General features: G+C 50.5%; 1 protein-coding gene across 5 annotated transcripts in view; it reads left to right on the forward strand.

Moving 5' to 3' along the window:
* PXYLP1 (2-phosphoxylose phosphatase 1) overlaps positions 1-18,253 on the forward strand; it is a 67,813-nt gene that overhangs the window by 36,734 nt on the left and 12,826 nt on the right. For 3 of the 5 annotated variants that reach the window (XM_070433509.1, XM_070433510.1, XM_070433511.1), the window contains exons 2-3: positions 4,902-5,033; positions 17,437-17,595. In XM_070433509.1, coding sequence (XP_070289610.1) covers positions 4,955-5,033; positions 17,437-17,595 — 238 coding nt within the window. In that variant the 5' untranslated portion in view covers positions 4,902-4,954. Of the gene's footprint in view, positions 1-4,901; positions 5,034-6,872; positions 7,004-17,436; positions 17,596-18,253 lie in introns of those variants that run through there. The other 2 variants (XM_070433512.1, XM_070433513.1) reach the window with 2 other exon arrangements.

Raw genomic sequence — 18,253 nt, forward strand, 5'->3', positions numbered from 1 at the left:
AGCTTGTACAAATGCCGTTGAGGTGTTCCTTTTTCCTCTTAATCCAGAAATTCTGTTTAGCATCATATAATGGGGGAATGCCTATTAACTCGTACTTTTGTTTTTCCCAAAATTATATTCTAAAAGATTTCCTTTTACTGTTCAAGTCTGTTGTAAAGTTGCTTTGCAGTTGCCTGTTTTATTGTTTGCCGTTTCATCGGGAATTCGGAGTAACAATTTTATTTCTGGATTTAAGATATTTTTATCGCGTGGGCTAAGCACATCAGACTAAGGCTGTGCCCAGTCCACATCGGATGACTGGCCGCTGTTGTATGTTCAGCCTTGGGCACAAAACAGTTGTTTCCACGGGAGTATTTATAGGAATTGGGTTGGGCCGTGATGCCATATTGGGTCTAGAGCACCTTTTGCATGCAAGGCCCTGGGGCCTGAGAGGTGTTGGGTTTAGGAGATGAGGGAGCCATGCTGAGGTCGGTGGCAATCCCAGCGTCTCCGCCTGCATCTTCCCAGGGACTTTATTCTCTGGGCTGCGCGTGAGCAGGCTGTGGTCCCGGAGATGTGGCTGTCACTTTGCAGGACTGGACAGGTCTGACAGAGTGTCCCAGGGGTGTGCATGCAGACCTCCATGGAAGGAATATGGCCAGAAGGGACCCACAGATTGTGTGGCTTCCTGAATGGCTGCACGAGCCTTCTCGCTAGGGATGGAAAAAGAGAAAGGGGACTATGGAGAGTGGGGCCAGAGCTTGGGCCAGAGATGGAGAGAAAAGAAGTAAAATAAAAGTAGATAATACATCTAAAGCATTTTCTTTAGTACCACCTTTCTATCTTGGTAATGGCATTTTAATGACACAAATGAGAGATCATTGAATGTACATTTTTCTTCCAAGCAGTTATGGTCATATTTAAAGCCCTAAATTCTGTACACCATTTACAGGAGTTAGGGTTTTAATTGGAAATCTCTCCTTCTTAGGATGGGGCCCAACAGAAGTTGACATGGATGTTCCAGGCAGGAGGACCTGCGGCAAGGTCAGGGCACCACAGCTGAGTCAGCCCCGGGGAAGGCTTGCCAGGAACCGGCTGCAAACGTGGCTGCCTGCCCTGACCGTTGGGGCTGGGCCGGGGAGCAGGGAAGTGGCCAGTGGCCAGGGTTTGGAAGAGGAACCGCCTGGGACAGAAGCAGCAGCGCAGGGGGAAGGGCAGATCTCTGTGTGTTGATGATGGTACCGAGTCCCTGGGTCCCTTTGATTCCTCCAGCGCTGGGGAGTCCAGCACAGCACAGCGACTCCGTGCCGCGGTTCTGTGAGTGACGACAGCTGCTCCTCACCACCCTCCTGCTTCTTTATGCCCTTAACCCCCTTCTTTTTTAAAGAGCGGATCCTAGAGCCTGAGAAGTGAAGTCAGTCCATTGTGAGGCGGGCACCCAGAAACCAAGTGGCCGAGCCGGGAATGGTCACAGATCGGCCAGTCCCCTTTCCGCTATGTCAAGGGCTCCTGACAGTCTTTTTCACCAAGGAATTGTTCCCCGTGAAGACACACCCCAGGGCAGAACCGTTGGGCGTGAACAAGGGTAGGGTGCACGCACACACACACACACACACACACACTCACACTGGATGGCGTCCTAGTTCCAGCTGCAAACACAAATATCTTCCAGTCCGTGTGAACTTTGGATTATGTCATCATTATAGTCATTTTTAAAAAATTAAGAACAAAGCATGGCCTTCCTCTCCTAGTTACCTAAGGAACTAGGCTCCAGAGTAAAGCCTGTGTTCATCACTCCCAGGGCTGTGTTTATCACACTACGCTGGTCCCTTGCACAAGCGGAGGCAGCGAGACTCTGACCATTAACCAGCATTTGGCAGCTGCCAAGGGAGAGTCAGAAGGGGAGTGGGGCACAGAAACCCAGACGGTGTCGAGGGGAGGGGGGCTGCTCCCAGATCGAGGCCTGTGTCATCAAGTGCACAGTATCAGATATGCAGAGATGTCAGTAGCCTGAAAACTAAAAGCAGTGTGGCAGTCACGTGATCCCAGCCATCTGGTTAACCCAGCACGTCCTCAGTATTTTAAGTCTAGAACTAAATATAGCCCTTTTTTTCCAAAGAGCGCTCAGCGTATTGAAGAATGCAGACAAGATGGAGCTTTGCAAATGACGCCTGCAGATGAGGATGTGGGGACTAGACCCTGGCTTAGAAATTCCTAGTGCCCTAACTGGTTTGGCTCAGTGGATAGAGCGTCGGCCTGCGGACTGAAGGGTCCTGGGTTTGATTCCAGTCAAGGGCACATGTCTGGGTTGCAGGCTCGATCCCCAGTAGGGGGTGTGCAGAAGGCAGCCAATTAATGATTCTCTCTCATCATTGATGTTTCTATCTCTTTCTCTCCCTCTCCCTTCCTCTCTGAAATCAATTTAAAAACAAAAAAAAGAAGAAATTCCTAGTAAAGGCGCTAGGCATTTCCTCTTTATTGTATCAGTTTCTTTGTTTTTTTTTATCAAGCTCCCAGAATGTAGTGGCTTAAAACAGCAACCATTATATTTGCTTGTGCTGAGTGGGTTGGCCACATGGTTCTTTTAGTCTGGGCTGACCCTCCTGATAACCATCTGCTGGTGGCGTGGCTGGGCTGGATGATCGGGGATGGCCTCGCTCCCGTGTGTGGTGATTGGCAGGCTGGTTGTTTGCAGCCCTGCCTGCACCTGGTTTGTCATCTGCCAGCTGCTAGTCTGGTATCGTCACATGGTGGTCTTAGAGTTCCAAAGCAGCAAAGGAGGACAAGCCCCAATACATTAGGACTTTCCAAGCCTCTGCTTGTCGCTCACTAGCTGTTGTCCCATTGGCCAAGGCTTAGAGTCCATGTGGGAGGAGACTACACAAGGCCATTGATCCAGAAAGGTGCGAACAAATTGGGGGTCATCACGGCAACGAATCCACCGTGCTATCAGCCTGGGATGTACTCAGCAAGTAGCACTGTTTCCACCTAATGCCCACGTGAAGACAACTCTGACCATCTTGCGGTTCATCCTCGTATGCACAGGCCGTGTCTGCTAAAACCAAAGGGCGCAGGCTTCGGAGTTCTAGTAGCCGCAGCTGCCAGTAAGTGTGATGGGAAAATCCCCCGAGGGACTGGAGGCAGGAAGTGGTTGAGGGGCCAGACGTGGCCCAGCACCAGAAGGAAGGCCCTGACCTCCCACGCCCAAGTCAGAGCGACCAAGAGGCAGGTCTGCTCTCTGAGGTGCCGAAGCAAGAGACACCACCGGGCAAGGAGGGGGGTGTCCCAGGAAGAGGTGCAGATGTCTGGGACACGAGGCACTGGCCCTTAGTGGGGGGCAGTAACTAAAGGGCCAGCAGCAGTGTTCCTTTGAAGGTGTAAAATTGTGATCTATTTGTTAACAGAAATGCTGGTTGCCAGATGTCCAGACCCCGTTGTGAGGTACATGTGTATTTACGTCAATCTTTTAGCAAATGTTCTCTGACATAAGCCTGACAGGAGTGGTTCTCAGACTCCTTTTCAGGGCCCTGGTGGGGTTGGGGATGGGGACCAGGGGATTCCAGGGCTCTGGCTGCTGTTTCATGCCCTGCAAATAGGCTTTAAAAACAAAACAAAATTAAAAAAAAAAAACTTTATTGAGCTAGAATCCACATAGCGTACAAGTCACTTGGTGTGCAATTTAGTGGTTTTTCGTATATTCACAAAGCGGTGCCACACTCACCACATGAGCAGGTGAGCTTGTATCTGATCGTGTCTGTCTGGGCTCTGAAAGAGATTGTGTTTGAAGGTGGAAAAGATTCTGCTGATAAAATCCAGTTGGAAATGACTGTTTTAATTTTATTCTAGTTGAAGACCCTTTTCTGAAAAGTGTGACTTTCAAGTTCTACTTCAGATGCAAATGAGACCAGGAAATAAACTTGGTATCTAAGAGTGATGGGGAAAAACCTATAGGGAACATTCACCTTTTTCTTTCCTTCACAGCAGGGTCACGTAGGGCCGTCTGCAACATTTTTTTAGAGCCCTTGTGCACAGCTCTGAGGTGGGTGGGGCTGCAGGAAGACCTGTAGATGCAGCTGAAATAGCTCAATGGTCAAGTGGGGGGAAGGTCTCTAATTAGAAAGGGCTGCTTGTAGGAACAAGTCCTCAGGTACACCCCACCTGCCCCTAAAGACCTTACTGTGGCGTACATCGCAGTGACTGGTGTTCAGGTTAATGTTAAAAATGAAGAAGACCAGAGTCATCTTTATAGCAAAACGTTCATCAAAAAAAGAGGCAGCCCTAGCTGGTTTGGCTCAGTGGATAGAGCGTTAGCCTGGGAACTGAACGGTCCCGGGTTCGATTCCAGTCAAGGGTATATGCCTGAGTTATGGACTCAATCCCCTGTAGGGGGTGTGCAGGAGGCAGCCAATCAATGATTCTCTCTCATCATTGATGTATCTATCTCTCCCTCTCCCTTCCTCTCTGAAATCAATAAAAATATATTTTTAAAATAAACGTAAGACTGGAAGCTAGGGTAGTTAAGAGAGAGAGAGAGAGACAGACAGACAGACACAGTAGTTGGGGGTCAGAATGGGGTGAGCGTGAGCTGGTCCCGGAAACACTTCACTGTCTGGCACACTGTACTAATAAGTGCTCAATAAACTTCCTTTACCTTCTTCTTTGGAAAGGTCACGCTGTGAAGTATCTCATTCCCGGTTGGTATCAGGTAAACGAGCCATTCACGAGCTGGTTTCCTCTCATTAATCTGACAGACCCATTCTTGGCGGCCTCATTTGGGGGCAGAGACGGAACCCGAAGCTCCCCATTGTTCTCCAGCGAGGACTCACGTCTGCCTGCCGGAGGCCTGGGCTAATTGGATTATTTTCATCAGTTGCCAAACTCCAGCTCAGAGCACATGCTTATCGCCTCTGCTTTGTCCACAGGGCATGTTCCCGGTTTGAGGTGAAACCATGAGGAGGAGACAGAACAAATAATAATGCTTTTCCGCAATCGCTTCTTGCTGCTGCTGGCGCTCGCTGCGCTGCTGGCCCTCCTGAGCCTCAGCCTGCAGTTCTGTGAGTATCCGGGAGGGGGGGCGCTCACTCTGAAACACAGGGCCCTCCAGGCGAGCAAGTGGGCCCAAAGCCCCTGTCGTCCAAGTGGACAGTGGGGTTGAAAACAACCGAGTCTTTTTGTTACTGGTGCTAATGGCGGATGGCTGGGAGCAGGAATCCTAAACCCCTGAATTGTTCCGGCATCTTTCTTGGCTGAGGGACAAGAGCGCTCACTAGGCCTTGTGGCCCATTTTTGGCTTCTGCACAGATTCCTAAACTGCCTGGTTATTCCCGGATTCTTAGCTTCCCAGAGTCACTGAGTGGCCCAGCTTGTTTTCTTGTCATGCCAAGCCACTCCGAGCTGAGGTATTTGACCTTCTGGCTGGTTCTTTGCGGATTGGTGTCTATTTTATGTTCAGTGGGCAGTGGGTGGGAGTTGTTGGGGAAGATGGGGGCATTAGGTATGAAACTCAGCCCCCTGGGCAGCAGGGAAATTGCATGTGCTGAGGCGAGAGCTTGGCCGGTGAAGCCAGGCCCCAGACCTCCCTGCCCAGCACTTTGCTCTTCACTGGGACAGGCTGGGCCCAGATCCGTGCACCGTCCTCAAACACAGATCCGGCCCTACAACCCTTGGTTGTAACCTTTCACCGATGGCCCATGGTCTTGGAGGCCCTTCGCCATCCTGTGGCCTCTCTCACCTTGGACTTGATGGCACAGCCTTGCCCAGTTGCTTGGCATTCTCTCCATAGCCAGCCTGTTCTGTGCCCGGATCCCGCTGGCCCCTCTGCCTGGAGTGCTCTCCTCCTCACCTCCCTACCACCCCACCTCCCCCTTCTCTCAGCCCTTTTCGCCTCCAGGAACCTTCCAGGGCCCCCAGCCGAGTCTGGTGCTTCTTTGCTGTACATCGTCCTGACTCTGTTTCCTTCTTGCACTAACCGTGCGCTACCATCATTTTCAGTTCTTGTGTCTTTTCCTCCTACGTGACTGTCTGCTCTCGGAGCGAGGGGTCCACACCTTGTTTCCCTGGGTACCCGAGGAACTGCACTGCCCACCACACAGTAGGTGTTTCATGCTGTTTGTTAGGTGAATGAATGAATCTCCGCCTTCTCTGAAAAGCAGGCTGACGCTGCTTCCCTCTCCCGGTCTGTGCCATGCTGGGAATGGTGTTCCTGCTGTCGCCTGCCTTCCCTCCATTTACCTCCTCACCCTCATGGGCGGGAGACAAGTGGTTGGCACCCATCACCGCTGAGGAAGGCTCTGTGAGGAGGTGGTGTTTCTGCCGCAGTTTGAATGATGGAAAACGAGCAGGTGGCTTGGCGAGTGGGGTGTTCCACGAACGTGGGAAAGATTGGCATTTGGAAAAAGTGGTTTGAAGAGAGGAGGCTTTGAGCAAGTTTCCCTGATTCACCTCCAGTTTGTGACCGACTCCATGCACCCATCTGGTGCATATGACAGCCTGTCTCTAACCGTAGAAAGAATTTAAAGGACTCGTTTATCCGTCCAGAATAGGAAAAGCCTTCAAGATTAGGCGCACGGAGGAAGTTTAAAGATACTCCAGATGGTTAACGAACCGTAAAGTAGGAATCCTTTCCAAAAAGTGTGCTAGGACTCTCGGTTGTTTAATTGTGTGTAACTTTTCATTAAAAATTTTCCATCCTTGGGTTGCAGAGGTGGGAAGTTCCAATCGGCCTGGATTTTTATTCTGAAAAGCTGCCGGGATCTGGGACGTGAATGGGGGTTACTTGTGTTGGCTGCGTTGCTTTTGCATGAGGTGGTGCCCACGTCACTGAATTGGCCTGTGTGTTTTGCTTATATAACTCTTGTGAAAGTCCCTTCTGTTTGAGGAGAGCCAATTTTCAGCCATACTTTCTGAAAGGAAAATTTTTCAGGGCAAATTAGCCTGCGTGGGTCTGAGCTCTCTCCTTCTTGGATGCGTTGCCGTTCGGAAAGCTGTTGAGATATGGATGCTCTGACTGCTCTTCTGCTTCTAGGTAACATGTAATTTGGGCATTTACCCATGTCTGTGGCAATGGAGTGTAATTGCTTTATTTAATTGCTTGGTTGGTTGCTAATTTTTATGGTGTTAGAAACTTCACTAACTTATGATACGAAGATAGATGCTTGAGTCCCACTTACGTTTTTATTCCTACCCTGAAATACAGGGACTTTTTCTTCGCCGTTTCTTTTGACTAATTTTTGAATATCAAATTAGCACTTACAATTATTTTAAGGAATATGGTTGAGGCAATCAGATATAACTTGGTTTTCTCATGCTTTAAGTAAACAGTACAGTTTTACTTCTGCAAGTGATTGTGTATTTTCTCTTGTCCTGTTGGTAACTTTCTTTTTCTGATGTTTTGAACATGAGAAAGTTATGACACAGGTTACAGTTTTAAAAATCGGGTTTTTCAAATAAGCATTTTTCTCTCCCTTGATACAGAAAGTGTGTCTGTGAACCCACATATATTTATTAAGGGCTATGTGTGTTGGGCATTTCTCTCCAATGTCAGGAGTAGAGCTGGTAGAGAGAGGATAAAAAAAGGTTAAGATGCAGTTCATAGTTTCTCAAAATACATTTATTTTAAGTGGTACTAATATCTTGCTATATGCTAATAGCCTTTAATGAAAATCATTCATTTTGTATTTTCAAGTCCTTGATGTTTCTGAGTTTTGAAATAGGGACATTCCAAAGTTCCTGATTTTTAAATTGTAGAAGGGAGCAGCTAGGCATGAATATCTTTATTATTCCTGTTAAAATGAGCACAAGGGGGGAAAGTAACACCGCAGATTGAGGGACTCCTTGAGCACAACAGGGAAAGGCCGTCGGGCCGTGAGGACTCGTGAACGATTCGTCGTTTTTCCTTTTTCTGCTCATGTGTAATCGTCCATTTTCCTGCTCCCGAGCAGCCTTTCCTGGGCGCTCGTTTCATGCTCATGTCACTGTTCCAACCCGCATTCCCCCAATGGCAGCGGCACAGGAGCAGGCAGGCTCTGGAGTCAGCCCCCTGGGTTTGAAGGATGCTCTGCCTCTTAGCAGCGTGTGCCCTTGGGCAAGCTTGACCTCCTGGAGCCTCTGTTTCTCCTGTAAAATGGAGCTGATCATGGTTGTTGCTTTGCAGTGTTGGTGTGAGAACAGAGCGCTTGTGGGAAACCCCTTGGCTCCGGAAGCCCAATCAGCATAAACCTTTTCAGCAGCAGTACAGAGTCCCACCGTCCTCAGAAACCAGGGCTCTTGCTGCTTCAGAGGCTGCAGAGACTTGTGTTACTCTAGCTGAGTGAGTGTGTGTGCGTGCGTGCGTGCGTGCGTGTGTGTGTGTAATACATCATACTTTACTTTGTTTTTTATCAGAGTTCATTGGCTGTGGTAGGAGTTAATCGAAATTGGCACATGGCACCTCTATCTGGGGTCACCTTCCTCAGCCCAATTGACCAGAGCAGGTTCCAAGGGAGAATCCGATCCCCAGGTAATTGCCCTGCAGAAGTGAAAGCCAGGGTTGTGTGCAGTAGCGAAGAGCCCTTGCAGGAGGAGTTGGGCCTGTTCTGCGTGGCCATGGAGACACATTTCAGTCAAGCGTCCGCGGAGGTGGAGCGGGTGGTGTGCCACCTCTGGAGCGCCACTCTCTGAAGAGTAGACTATTAGGCAGCTCATTGCACCTGATCCCATTTGAAGTCACTTCAGACTCAGGTTTTGCGACTTGTGTGTTCCTTGTCGATCCCGGGTCATGAGCATGCACAGCTCTGTCCCTCAGCGGAGCTTCCCTGGGTTTGCAGTTTACGAGGCCCTGGGCTGGGAGGTTAATCTCTCCCAGGCTGCAGAAGCTCTCTGTCTAGTGGAGAGTCAGGAGCAGGTGCCTAGGACACAGTGTGCAATGTGGTAGGACCCGTCAGAGGCGGCAGCATGGACTCTGGAGCCAGACTGCCTCGATCGAATCCCTGTCCTCCACTTGCCAGCTGTGTGGCACATTATTTCCCTTCTCTGTGCCTCAGTTTCCTCATCTGTAAAATGGGGATAATGAGAGTTCCTATTTCATAAGGTCGGCAAAGGATTAAGTAAGCTGATATTTATACAACACTTAGAATAGTGCCTGACACGGTAATCACTGTATGCGTGTTTGTTAAATAAAATGAAATAGAGAATTTATGGCAGGGTGACATGGGAGGGTAGAGGACAAGAAACTGACCTTGGAGGTCAGAGAAGACTCTCAGAAGGGGTTCATCTGAGCTTCATCCTTGAGAGATGAGTAGGAGTTGGCTTAGGAAGAAGCTGGGATGGGCATTCCTGGCTGATGGAGATGGGAATGCAAAGGCAGAGCAAGAGAAGCTGAGGCTCGTCACCTGTGTGTAGCTGTGAAAGTGGACACAGGCCAGGGCACCGCCACCATCACTTTATATCTTGCAGGTGCGGGGAGCCACTGAAGCAGGGAAGGCACCATCAGATTTGTGTCTTGGAAAGACCCCAGTTCAGTATAGCGTTTGCCAAAGTCTGGTCTCCTGAGCACCTGATCAGAGCGGCCCAGGAGCTTGTTAGAATGCATGTTCCAAAAGCAAAAAGAGAGAGAACCTTCTGGACCCCTCGCTGCAGACTCGCAGTCTTAGTATGAGTGGGACCCAGAATCTGCATTCATAACAGGCCCCCGGGGTGAGTCTAGTGAACACAATTTTGGGTGCTACCTGTTCAGAGGCTGGTGGGTGGGCAATGCTCGAGGCAACCCAGGGGCACGTAGGAGTTTGGCTCGGGTAGTTCAGTAGATGCTTCCTTCACCCATGCATTCATGCATTCGCTCACATAAACGTCTCATGTCCACATGGGATACGTGTGCTGAAGGCTGAAGGAAACGCCCCGGACATAGGCTAGGAGGTCAGCCATGCAGGGCTGATGGGTCTCTGGGGTGGGCGAGGAGGCCCAGGGAGAGCACTCGGAGCAAGAGGAGAGGCAGGACCAGGTGCCGACAACTGGAGGAGCTGGGGCAGAGCAGGAGGAAGAGCTGGGGCACTGGAGGTGCTGAAGGCCCACGTGGGTGGGGTGTGAATGGTGTGGTGTCCTGCCAGCGGGTGATTTCAGGGGCTGAGCCCAGGAGCCCCTGTCCAGAGCCCCTGTTTTGGGACTTGGTATCCTCTTGGGGAGACCAGGTCTCCCAGGAGCATGTGGAAGCCACTCCAGACCGACAGCCTGTAGGTTTGTTTTTGTTTGGCTCAACCGTGTTTTCACATTTTAAAATTTATTTACCAACGTTTTAAAGCTAGGCAATTTCACATAAACCTCCAACCCCTCCTTTAAAAACCAGACTGCCCAGCAAGCCAAGACCCACAGTCCCTGAGCAGCTGGGTGGGGCCGCCCCTTCGGGAATACGAGCTCTCTCTTTCTCCACATTCCCACCCTCCCAGCTTCCTCAGCTCAGCTCCGGGGTTTGTGCCTGGTGGTGCAGATCGAGGGAAAAGAGGAAATCTGGGCAGATGGAGGCAGAGAGGCTGTGAAGGAGACAGAACAGCAGCAGAGGGGTGGGGCCCTGAGCCAAGGGAGGCAGGTAACTGCCCCAAGTTCTCAGGTGGGCAGCTGTGGAGCCCAGCTTACCCAGCTCTGTGTGTGTTGGGGGTGGTGTGTGTGGGATGTGAGTGTGTGAATGATGTGTGTGTGGTGAGTCTCAGTTGTATATGTGTATGTGTATATGTGTGTGTGTGATGTGTGGTGGTGTGGGAGTAGGTGGTATGTGTGTTGGGGTGGTGTATGTGTGGTAAGTGTGAATGATGTGTGTGTGGTGAGTCTGAGTTGTGTATGTGCATGTGGTGTGTGTGTGCATGTGGGGTGTGTGTGTGCATGTGGGGTGTGTATGTGGTGTGTGTGCATGTGGTGTGTGAGTGTGCATGTGGTATGTGTGTGCATGTGGAGCGTGTGTGCATGTGTGGTGTGTGTATGTTTGTGGTGTGTGTGCATGTGGTGTGTGAGTGTGCATGTGGGGTGTGTGTGCATGTGTGGTGTGTGTATGTTTGTGGTGGTGTGTGCATGTGGTGTGTGTGCATGTGTGTGTGGTGTGTGTGTGCATATGGTATGTGTGTGAGTGTGGTGTGTGAGTGTGCATGTGGTATTGTGTGCATGTGTGGTGTGTGTGCATGTGTGGTGTGTGTATGTTTGTGGTGTGTGTGCATGTGGTATGTGTGTGCATGTGTGGCGTGTGTGCATGTGTGGTGTGTGTATGTTTGTGGTGTGTGTGCATGTGTGTGTGTGGTGTGTGTGCATATGGTATGTGTGTGCATGTGGTGTGTGAGTGTGCATGTGGTATGTGTGTGCATGTGTGGTGTGTGTGCATGTGTGGTATGTGTATGTTTGTGGTGTGTGTGCATGTGGTTTGTGTGTGTGCATGTGGTATGTGTGTGCATGTGTGGTGTGTGTGTGTTTGTGGTGTGTGCATGTGGTGTGTGTGTGTGCATGTGGTGTGTGTGTGCATGTGGTTTGTGTGTGTGCATGTGGTATGTGTGTGCATGTGTGGTGTGTGAATGTTTGTGGTGTGTGCATGTGGTGTGTGTGTGCATGTGGGGGGTGTGCATGTGGTTTGTGTGTGTGCATGTGGTGTGTGTGTGCATGTGGGGGGGTGTGCATGTGGTTTGTGTGTGTGCATGTGGTGTGTGTGTGAATGTGGGGGTGTGTGCATGTGGTTTGTGTGTGTGCATGTGGGGGTGTGTGCATGTGGTTTGTGTGTGTGCATGTGGGGTGTGTGGGGGGTGTGCATGTGGGGTATGTGTGTGCATGTCGTGGGTGTTTGCATGTGGGGTGTGTGGGGTGTGCATGTGGGGTATGTGTGTGCATGTCGTGGGGGTGTGCATGTGGGCTATGTGTGTGTGTGTTCTGTAGTCCCCCAGCACCTTTCTTCCCTGCAGAGCCATCATTTTCCTGTGTCTTCCAGCCCCCACATCCCCGCCTTAGGCTGCTTTGCATCTGCCATATGCTCGGGAGGAGAACCGCCATGCATGGTAGAACAGTGTAGAAATTAGTAGAAAATTGCCTCTGAATAGGAAAGCCGGGGTCCCTGCAAGAACACACACCACGCCGGGGTGTGTGATACGTGCCTTGCTTGGTCCTTCAGTCCCTGGCTGCTTCAGCCTCCGTTGCTCTGTAAGGTCACTCTCCTTAGCGTTTGCAGCTCCAACTACTTGTGGGCGTCCCTGAAGGTCCGAGGCACGTGGTGGAGGCACCAATTCTGGTGACAATAGCCGAGATTGAGCTCAGTTGCTGACCAGGCCGGGTCCCGCTGTCCAGCGGGGGACTTTGTCCTTCTTTCCTCTGTGTCGGGTGTATATTTTATGCAGAGAAACATATGCCCCAGGGGTATGTGCAAACTTGGGGATTCATGAATATCGCTACGTTTTGGTGGCAAAGGTTTGGAGATGCAACCCTCAGAACACCAAGGGTGGCATGTTCTGCCTACTCTATTTTCAAAGCTATAGTAAGGTGCTTCCCAGGTTTTTGTTTTGGTGAGTTCGATTTGAATAGAATGGGGAATTAGTAATGAGGGCTTGTGTTTTTAACTGAAGAGTTCTGTCATATCCCCATAGCATCATCATCACTAACATGTTTTATTTAGTATTTTTAAAATTAACTTTGATCCTTTTCTTGGAGGTTTATTTTCCGACTAATTTCTGAGTTTCCTCTGAACACTTCATGTGCAGCTACCACATAGAGTTAAGTGTCTGTGGGTGAAGAAAATTCTGTAGATTAGCGACAAAATTAATTCTGACGAGTCAACTTTCATCACAACATTTCAAGCTCATGTACTTACACTGGAGGGGGCGGGAACATCATGTAGCAGGGCCTTCGGACACATGTTTGTGGGTCATTGCTCGTTTTCTTCCTAGGTGGCCCCCTCCCTCCCTCCCTCCCTCCTTCCTCCAATTCTCCCTTTCTTTCTTTCTTTCTTTCTTTCTTTCTTTCTTTCTTTCTTTCTTTCTTTCTTGTTTCTGATCTTAGAGAATTTCTGCTAAGAACAGGTGTTCATTGCAGCCTTGCTTATAACAGGAAGAAGGGGGAAGGCAACCAGTGTCCAATAGTAAACACCCCTGCATCCTTTACTCTGCGATTACATAGAGCTGTCTCCATCGACTTGGAAGCTTGTCATAAAATATTAACTTTTACGTGGGAATACCTGTGTGTGTTGTGTGTGCACGTGTGGTCAGCAGCATTGAGAAGAAGGGAATCTCCCATCTAGAGGAGATAAACTAATACCACTAGAGAGTGTCAGTGAAAGGGGAGTGTTTGCGGATCGCCAGGCTGTATGAAGAGAGCCAGCTTAGGAGAGAACGCTCCAGATGTGTTTACATGGCGGTAACCACCGAGGGGGCGAGCCAGGCACACGGGGAGCCGCCCAGGTGGAGCTGCGTCACTGCGCGCGCTGACCAGCTCGGGACCCCACTCCCTGCTGTCTTGGCCATAGAGCTCCTGTTCCAAGCTGATGGCATTTTTAACAGAGAGAGAGAGAGAAAGAGAGAAAGTCCGTGTAGAGTTCAGCAAGCGGTCATCAGAGTGAACCCCTGTGGTCTTGACAGCAGTCCCCCCTTCCCCCCCTTTATCCCCCTCCCCCCTTGAGGGAAGGGTTTGAATGGGGCAGTGTGTGAAGCTGATCAGGAATGAGGGCTTGAGGGCAGACTCTTCTATTTTTTTACATTTTATTTTATATTGGTTTCTGGTGTACAGCTTAGTGGTTAGGTAATCATATACTTTACGTAGTGCTTCTTTTGATATTTCCAGTACCCCAACTGGCACCATACATAGTTATTGTAATAGTTATTGTAATAGCTTATTAACTGTATTTCCTGTTTTGCTTACTTCCCTGTGACTGTTTTGTAACTACCCATTTGTGCTTCTTAGTCCCTTCACCTCTTTCACCCAGTGCCCCAACCCCCCTCCCCTCTGGCAACCACCAGTTCTCTGTATCTATGAATCTGCTTCTGTTTTCTTCATCAGTTTATTCTGTTCTTTAGATTCCACATATGAGTGAAATCAGACAGTGTTTGTCTTTCTCTGGCTGACTTATTTCACTTAGCATAATGCCCTCTAGGTCCATCCACGCTGTCACAAATGGTAGGATTTAATATTTTTATGGCTGAGTAATATTCCATATATGTATATGGTACATATATACCACAGTTTTTTAATCCATGAGGGCAGAATCTAAATCCTGAATAAGAGGGTAAAGTCAGGTGTGCACACAGAGAGCTTGGTCCTTAGCCTGAGTCCACAGATGTCCATATTGTCTCGTGTGGTTTGAGGGTCCCATGAACCCCCAGAAATCAAAATCAAAAGTTTGCATATATGGTCCTTTTTCAAGGGTGAGGATCAGTAGCTTTTATGAGACTCTCAAAGGTGAGGCAGAGGAGATCTAGGCCCTGAGATGGTTAAGGAGGCTGACATTCTTTCCACAGTTATTTGGGGAGGGGGTGGGGTCCTGTCCTGGAATCTCTGTGATGTCTGGTTTGATTTGGAGACCATCATGTAACCCAAAGGACCCCGTTAGGTCGAGGCCAGTTGACAGTGGCCCCCCGAGAGGCTGCACATGGCTCGGGCACAGGCCGCGGTGGGCTCTGCCCTGCACTCTGGCGGTCCCGTGGACGTGGGTCTCAGTAGCAGATGTCCGAGGGGGGGTCCGGCAGAGAGGAGATAAGAGCTTGGGGACCGCCTAGGGCAGGAGCTGAGCCCCCAACCCCGGGAGTCACCCCTGTTGTGATTTCCTGGCTCTCGTCACTGGCACCCAAAGCACTGACTAGCTCCTAACAGTGGCTCCCCAGGAGGCAACACGAGTGAGGAACAGGGAATGATGAGGAATGAGGGTAACAAGAAAAGGCTGGTCTTCTGTCGTGGGCCAAAGTGGGTAGATCACAGTGGGAACCGTGGATTCCCCCACTCCATCTCGTCTGTGTAAAACCAAGTGTCACAGCATGTACAGATGGGAATTTGATTTTCACATTTTACCTGTAAACCCGATTCCCACCCAGGCCTTTCAAAACAAATAACCGAAGGCAGATAACAAAGCTGTGGGCGCCGGTGTTGTGGTTCTGGTTGATACTTGAGAATTACACGCAGACATTTTTATATTCAGGGCACGGTAGAGACAGATTGGGCATTTAAGGCAACTTAGTGGATTGAAGAGCACTGAGGGAATTGTGGGAATTGCCTGTGAGAACAAATCATTATTCCTTGGCAGGCGGGCGAAGGAGAGGGAATTGAAGAGCTGTAGATTACCGGGAGGAAGAAGTCAGGGAAATCAGGTGGCAGCACTAGGGGCCATTGTACAGATGAAGGAAATGACACATAGCAGGCAGGAATGCTTGCCCATCACGCGCAGCGAGGTGGGAGCAGAGCCAGCACCTGGCCCCAGGTCTTCTCCACTGTGAGCCCCCAGCCCCACACTGCCTGCCTGCATTCAGAACCATGGACAGCTGTGGGGCAGGGGACTGAGGACAGGCTATGATGACACTGGAAAAGAGGAGTCCCATGGGAGAGGTGACTACAGACCCCCCAGGAGGCAGCCAGCTCAGCCTGAGGGTGAGGCAGGCCCGGGAGCCAGGAGGGTAGTAAAAAGCCGATGGTGGGGCCTCACCTGGGTCCCATGCACTTTTCTGGTGCAGTCCGTGGTGTGACTTGTGGGACACCTGAGCCCAGAGCAGTCGAGACAGAGTTGAGCCCACACTCTAGCCCAGTGATGGCAAACCTTTTGAGCTCGGCGTGTCAGCATTTTGAAAAACCCTAACTTAACTCTGGTGCCGTGTCACATATAGAATTTTTTTTGATATTTGCAACCATAGTAAAACAAAGATTTATATTTTTGATATTTATTTTATATATTTAAATGCCACTTAACAAAGAAAAATCAACCAAAAAAATGAGTTCGCGTGTCACCTCTGACACGCGTGTCATAGGTTCGCCATCACTGCTCTAGCCCCATTGTGCTTACCTTCACTGGACACCTCTGGGTCCCCAACAGCTACCTTTAATCTGCCAGGTGTCTGTGTGATCAGACAAGAGCTGACCGACGAAACAACAGCTTAAGGCACGTATGGCGGGATTCAGGCGTCTGGAGGCTGCCCAACTCCCTGTGAAACGGACTCTCCCCATGGGAAGCCTGTCTTTCTGGAAAGGGCCTGTATTGGCACAGTTGGCTCGTGTCAGGCCCCCATCCCTGGAGCAGTCGGCATGGCAAGCACAGGGTCCTGAAGGAGCAGCATGACACCCCAACCACCCCAGGCAGCTGGCCTGGGGGAGGAGCCACTCCCCCGAAGGAAAGGAGGGGTGGTGGTCTGACCCAGGGGTGGGGGCCCCCACAGGGCTTTAGCGAAGTCAGTTTTGAGCCCTGGCTGGTGAGGCTCAGTTGGTTGGGTGTCGTCCCATGCACCAAAAGGTCGCCAGTTCAATTCCCTGTCAGGGCACATGCCCGGGTTGCAGGCTCAATCCTCAGTAGGGAGCATGCAGGAGGCAGCCATCGATGTTTCTCTCTCATATCAGTGTTTCTCTCTTTCTCTCTTCCTTTCTCTATGAAATCAATAAAAACATATTTAAAGGGGAAAAAATCAGTTTTGAGGCACTTGTAACAGGCTTGCGTACAGCAGGTTCTTCAGGCTAGAGCTGCATGAAGAAGGCCGGGTGTGCAGCTAGATTTGTGTCCTCTGTCCCCTGGCCAGACCCCGACATGGGGAGATGAGCCAGAGACCATGGGCATTGGCTTGGTGCCCTGGAGGAGAGGCGCTGGCCTGTCTTTGGACAAGTCTATGACTCCCAGCTAACGAGCTGACTGCGGGCACCTGGCTGTAACATTACCTGCGGACCCTGTGGATCACTGAGTTTGGGGAAGTAACTGAGGTGGCCTGCTGCCCAAGGCCAGAGTGGGGCTTGTGGGCTAGGTCCTGGCCCTGCCTTTGTCTCCTTTTCTCTATTCCATGGGGACCATCAATACGAATAAACAAAAATGAAAAGAAGCAAATCATCATGAGATGAGCCATCTCCTTCCGGACACGTTCGTAGTGCTGTGGGCTCTGGGGCCACACAGTGCACAGCAGATGGTATTAAATGAGATGCGTCAGACACCCATGCCTGGCCCTTCGTAGATACTCAAAAGCTGGTGGTTTCCTTCCTTCGTATTTACAGAATTCAGAGGGTGTTGGGAAGGAAGTCATCCGTTTGAATGAAGTTAGTTCTTCCTTCCCCACCGTGAGTGAGGCCCCGCTGGTGTCGCATAATTATTAGTGAGCAGAGGGTCATGGCATCGAGAAAGAGGCAGGGCACAGTGGGGGCTCAAGAAACAGTTCTTGGAGGGAACGCTGACTTCTTGCTACACTGAAGTCTATGCCGCGGGAGAGAATAGTTATTCAAGGTGAAAATGCAGCCATGCTCGGTGCCCCCCAGTGACCGCATGTGTCGTGACCTGCTTGCCTTCCCTTGCAGTCCACCTGATCCCGGTGTCCGTAGCTAAGAATGGAGTGAGTAGCAAGAGCCGGAAGAGAATCATGCCCGACCCTGTGACGGAGCCCCCCGGGATGGACCCGCTTTACGAAGCTCTCTTGTATTGCAACATTCCCAGTGTGGCCGAGCGCAGCATGGAAGGTAGGCCTGCCTGCGCTGCCCAACCTGGTTCCTGGACGGACACCCCTCCGGGGACTGGTTCTTCAAACAGCACAGCATGGTGGTGAGGAGCATCTGGCCTGGGCGCAATGCCTGCAGCTGCCACTAGGCTGTGGTGCCCTTGAGTGAGTTCCCAGGTCTTAGCTTCCTCACTTCTAGCGCATCACCCCCAGCTTTCCTGAGTAGGCTCTCTGGGGCTTAGGGCATCCTGCTGGTGTCTTGCAGGAAAGGTATGGGAAAATATGATTTCCACGTTGAATTTTGCTTTTTTGAGAGTGTACCAAAGGATGATGTTGAATCTGTTTGTGCCCTGCCTTGTTTGATGAGAGATTTGAGAAGACATGTGTTCACTGTTGACTGTTTCCGGGCCTCCGTAGTCTGTGGATGTGAGCGAGGACACAGAAATATTCCTGCCCACATTTCCCTGGCCTCCAGCTGGCCACCATAGCCTCCCCGTGACCGCTGGGGGCCTGGGGCATAAGCAGCCCACTCATGTCCCTCTGCCCTGCCAGTGAGTCTATTCTCCCCACCTGGACCCCAGCACCGCACCCTGCTCCCAGTTACCCCTCCTCACGTCAGTGCAGTGAAAAGAATTGACACTTCCTGAGTGATAACAATACAGTGTGTCTGTCTCTCTCTT

This window comes from Myotis yumanensis, unplaced genomic scaffold (assembly GCF_028538775.1).
Source record: "Myotis yumanensis isolate MYYU_CA2020_CCGP unplaced genomic scaffold, mMyoYum1.0.hap1 SCAF_14, whole genome shotgun sequence".
Taxonomy (NCBI): domain Eukaryota; kingdom Metazoa; phylum Chordata; class Mammalia; order Chiroptera; family Vespertilionidae; genus Myotis; species Myotis yumanensis.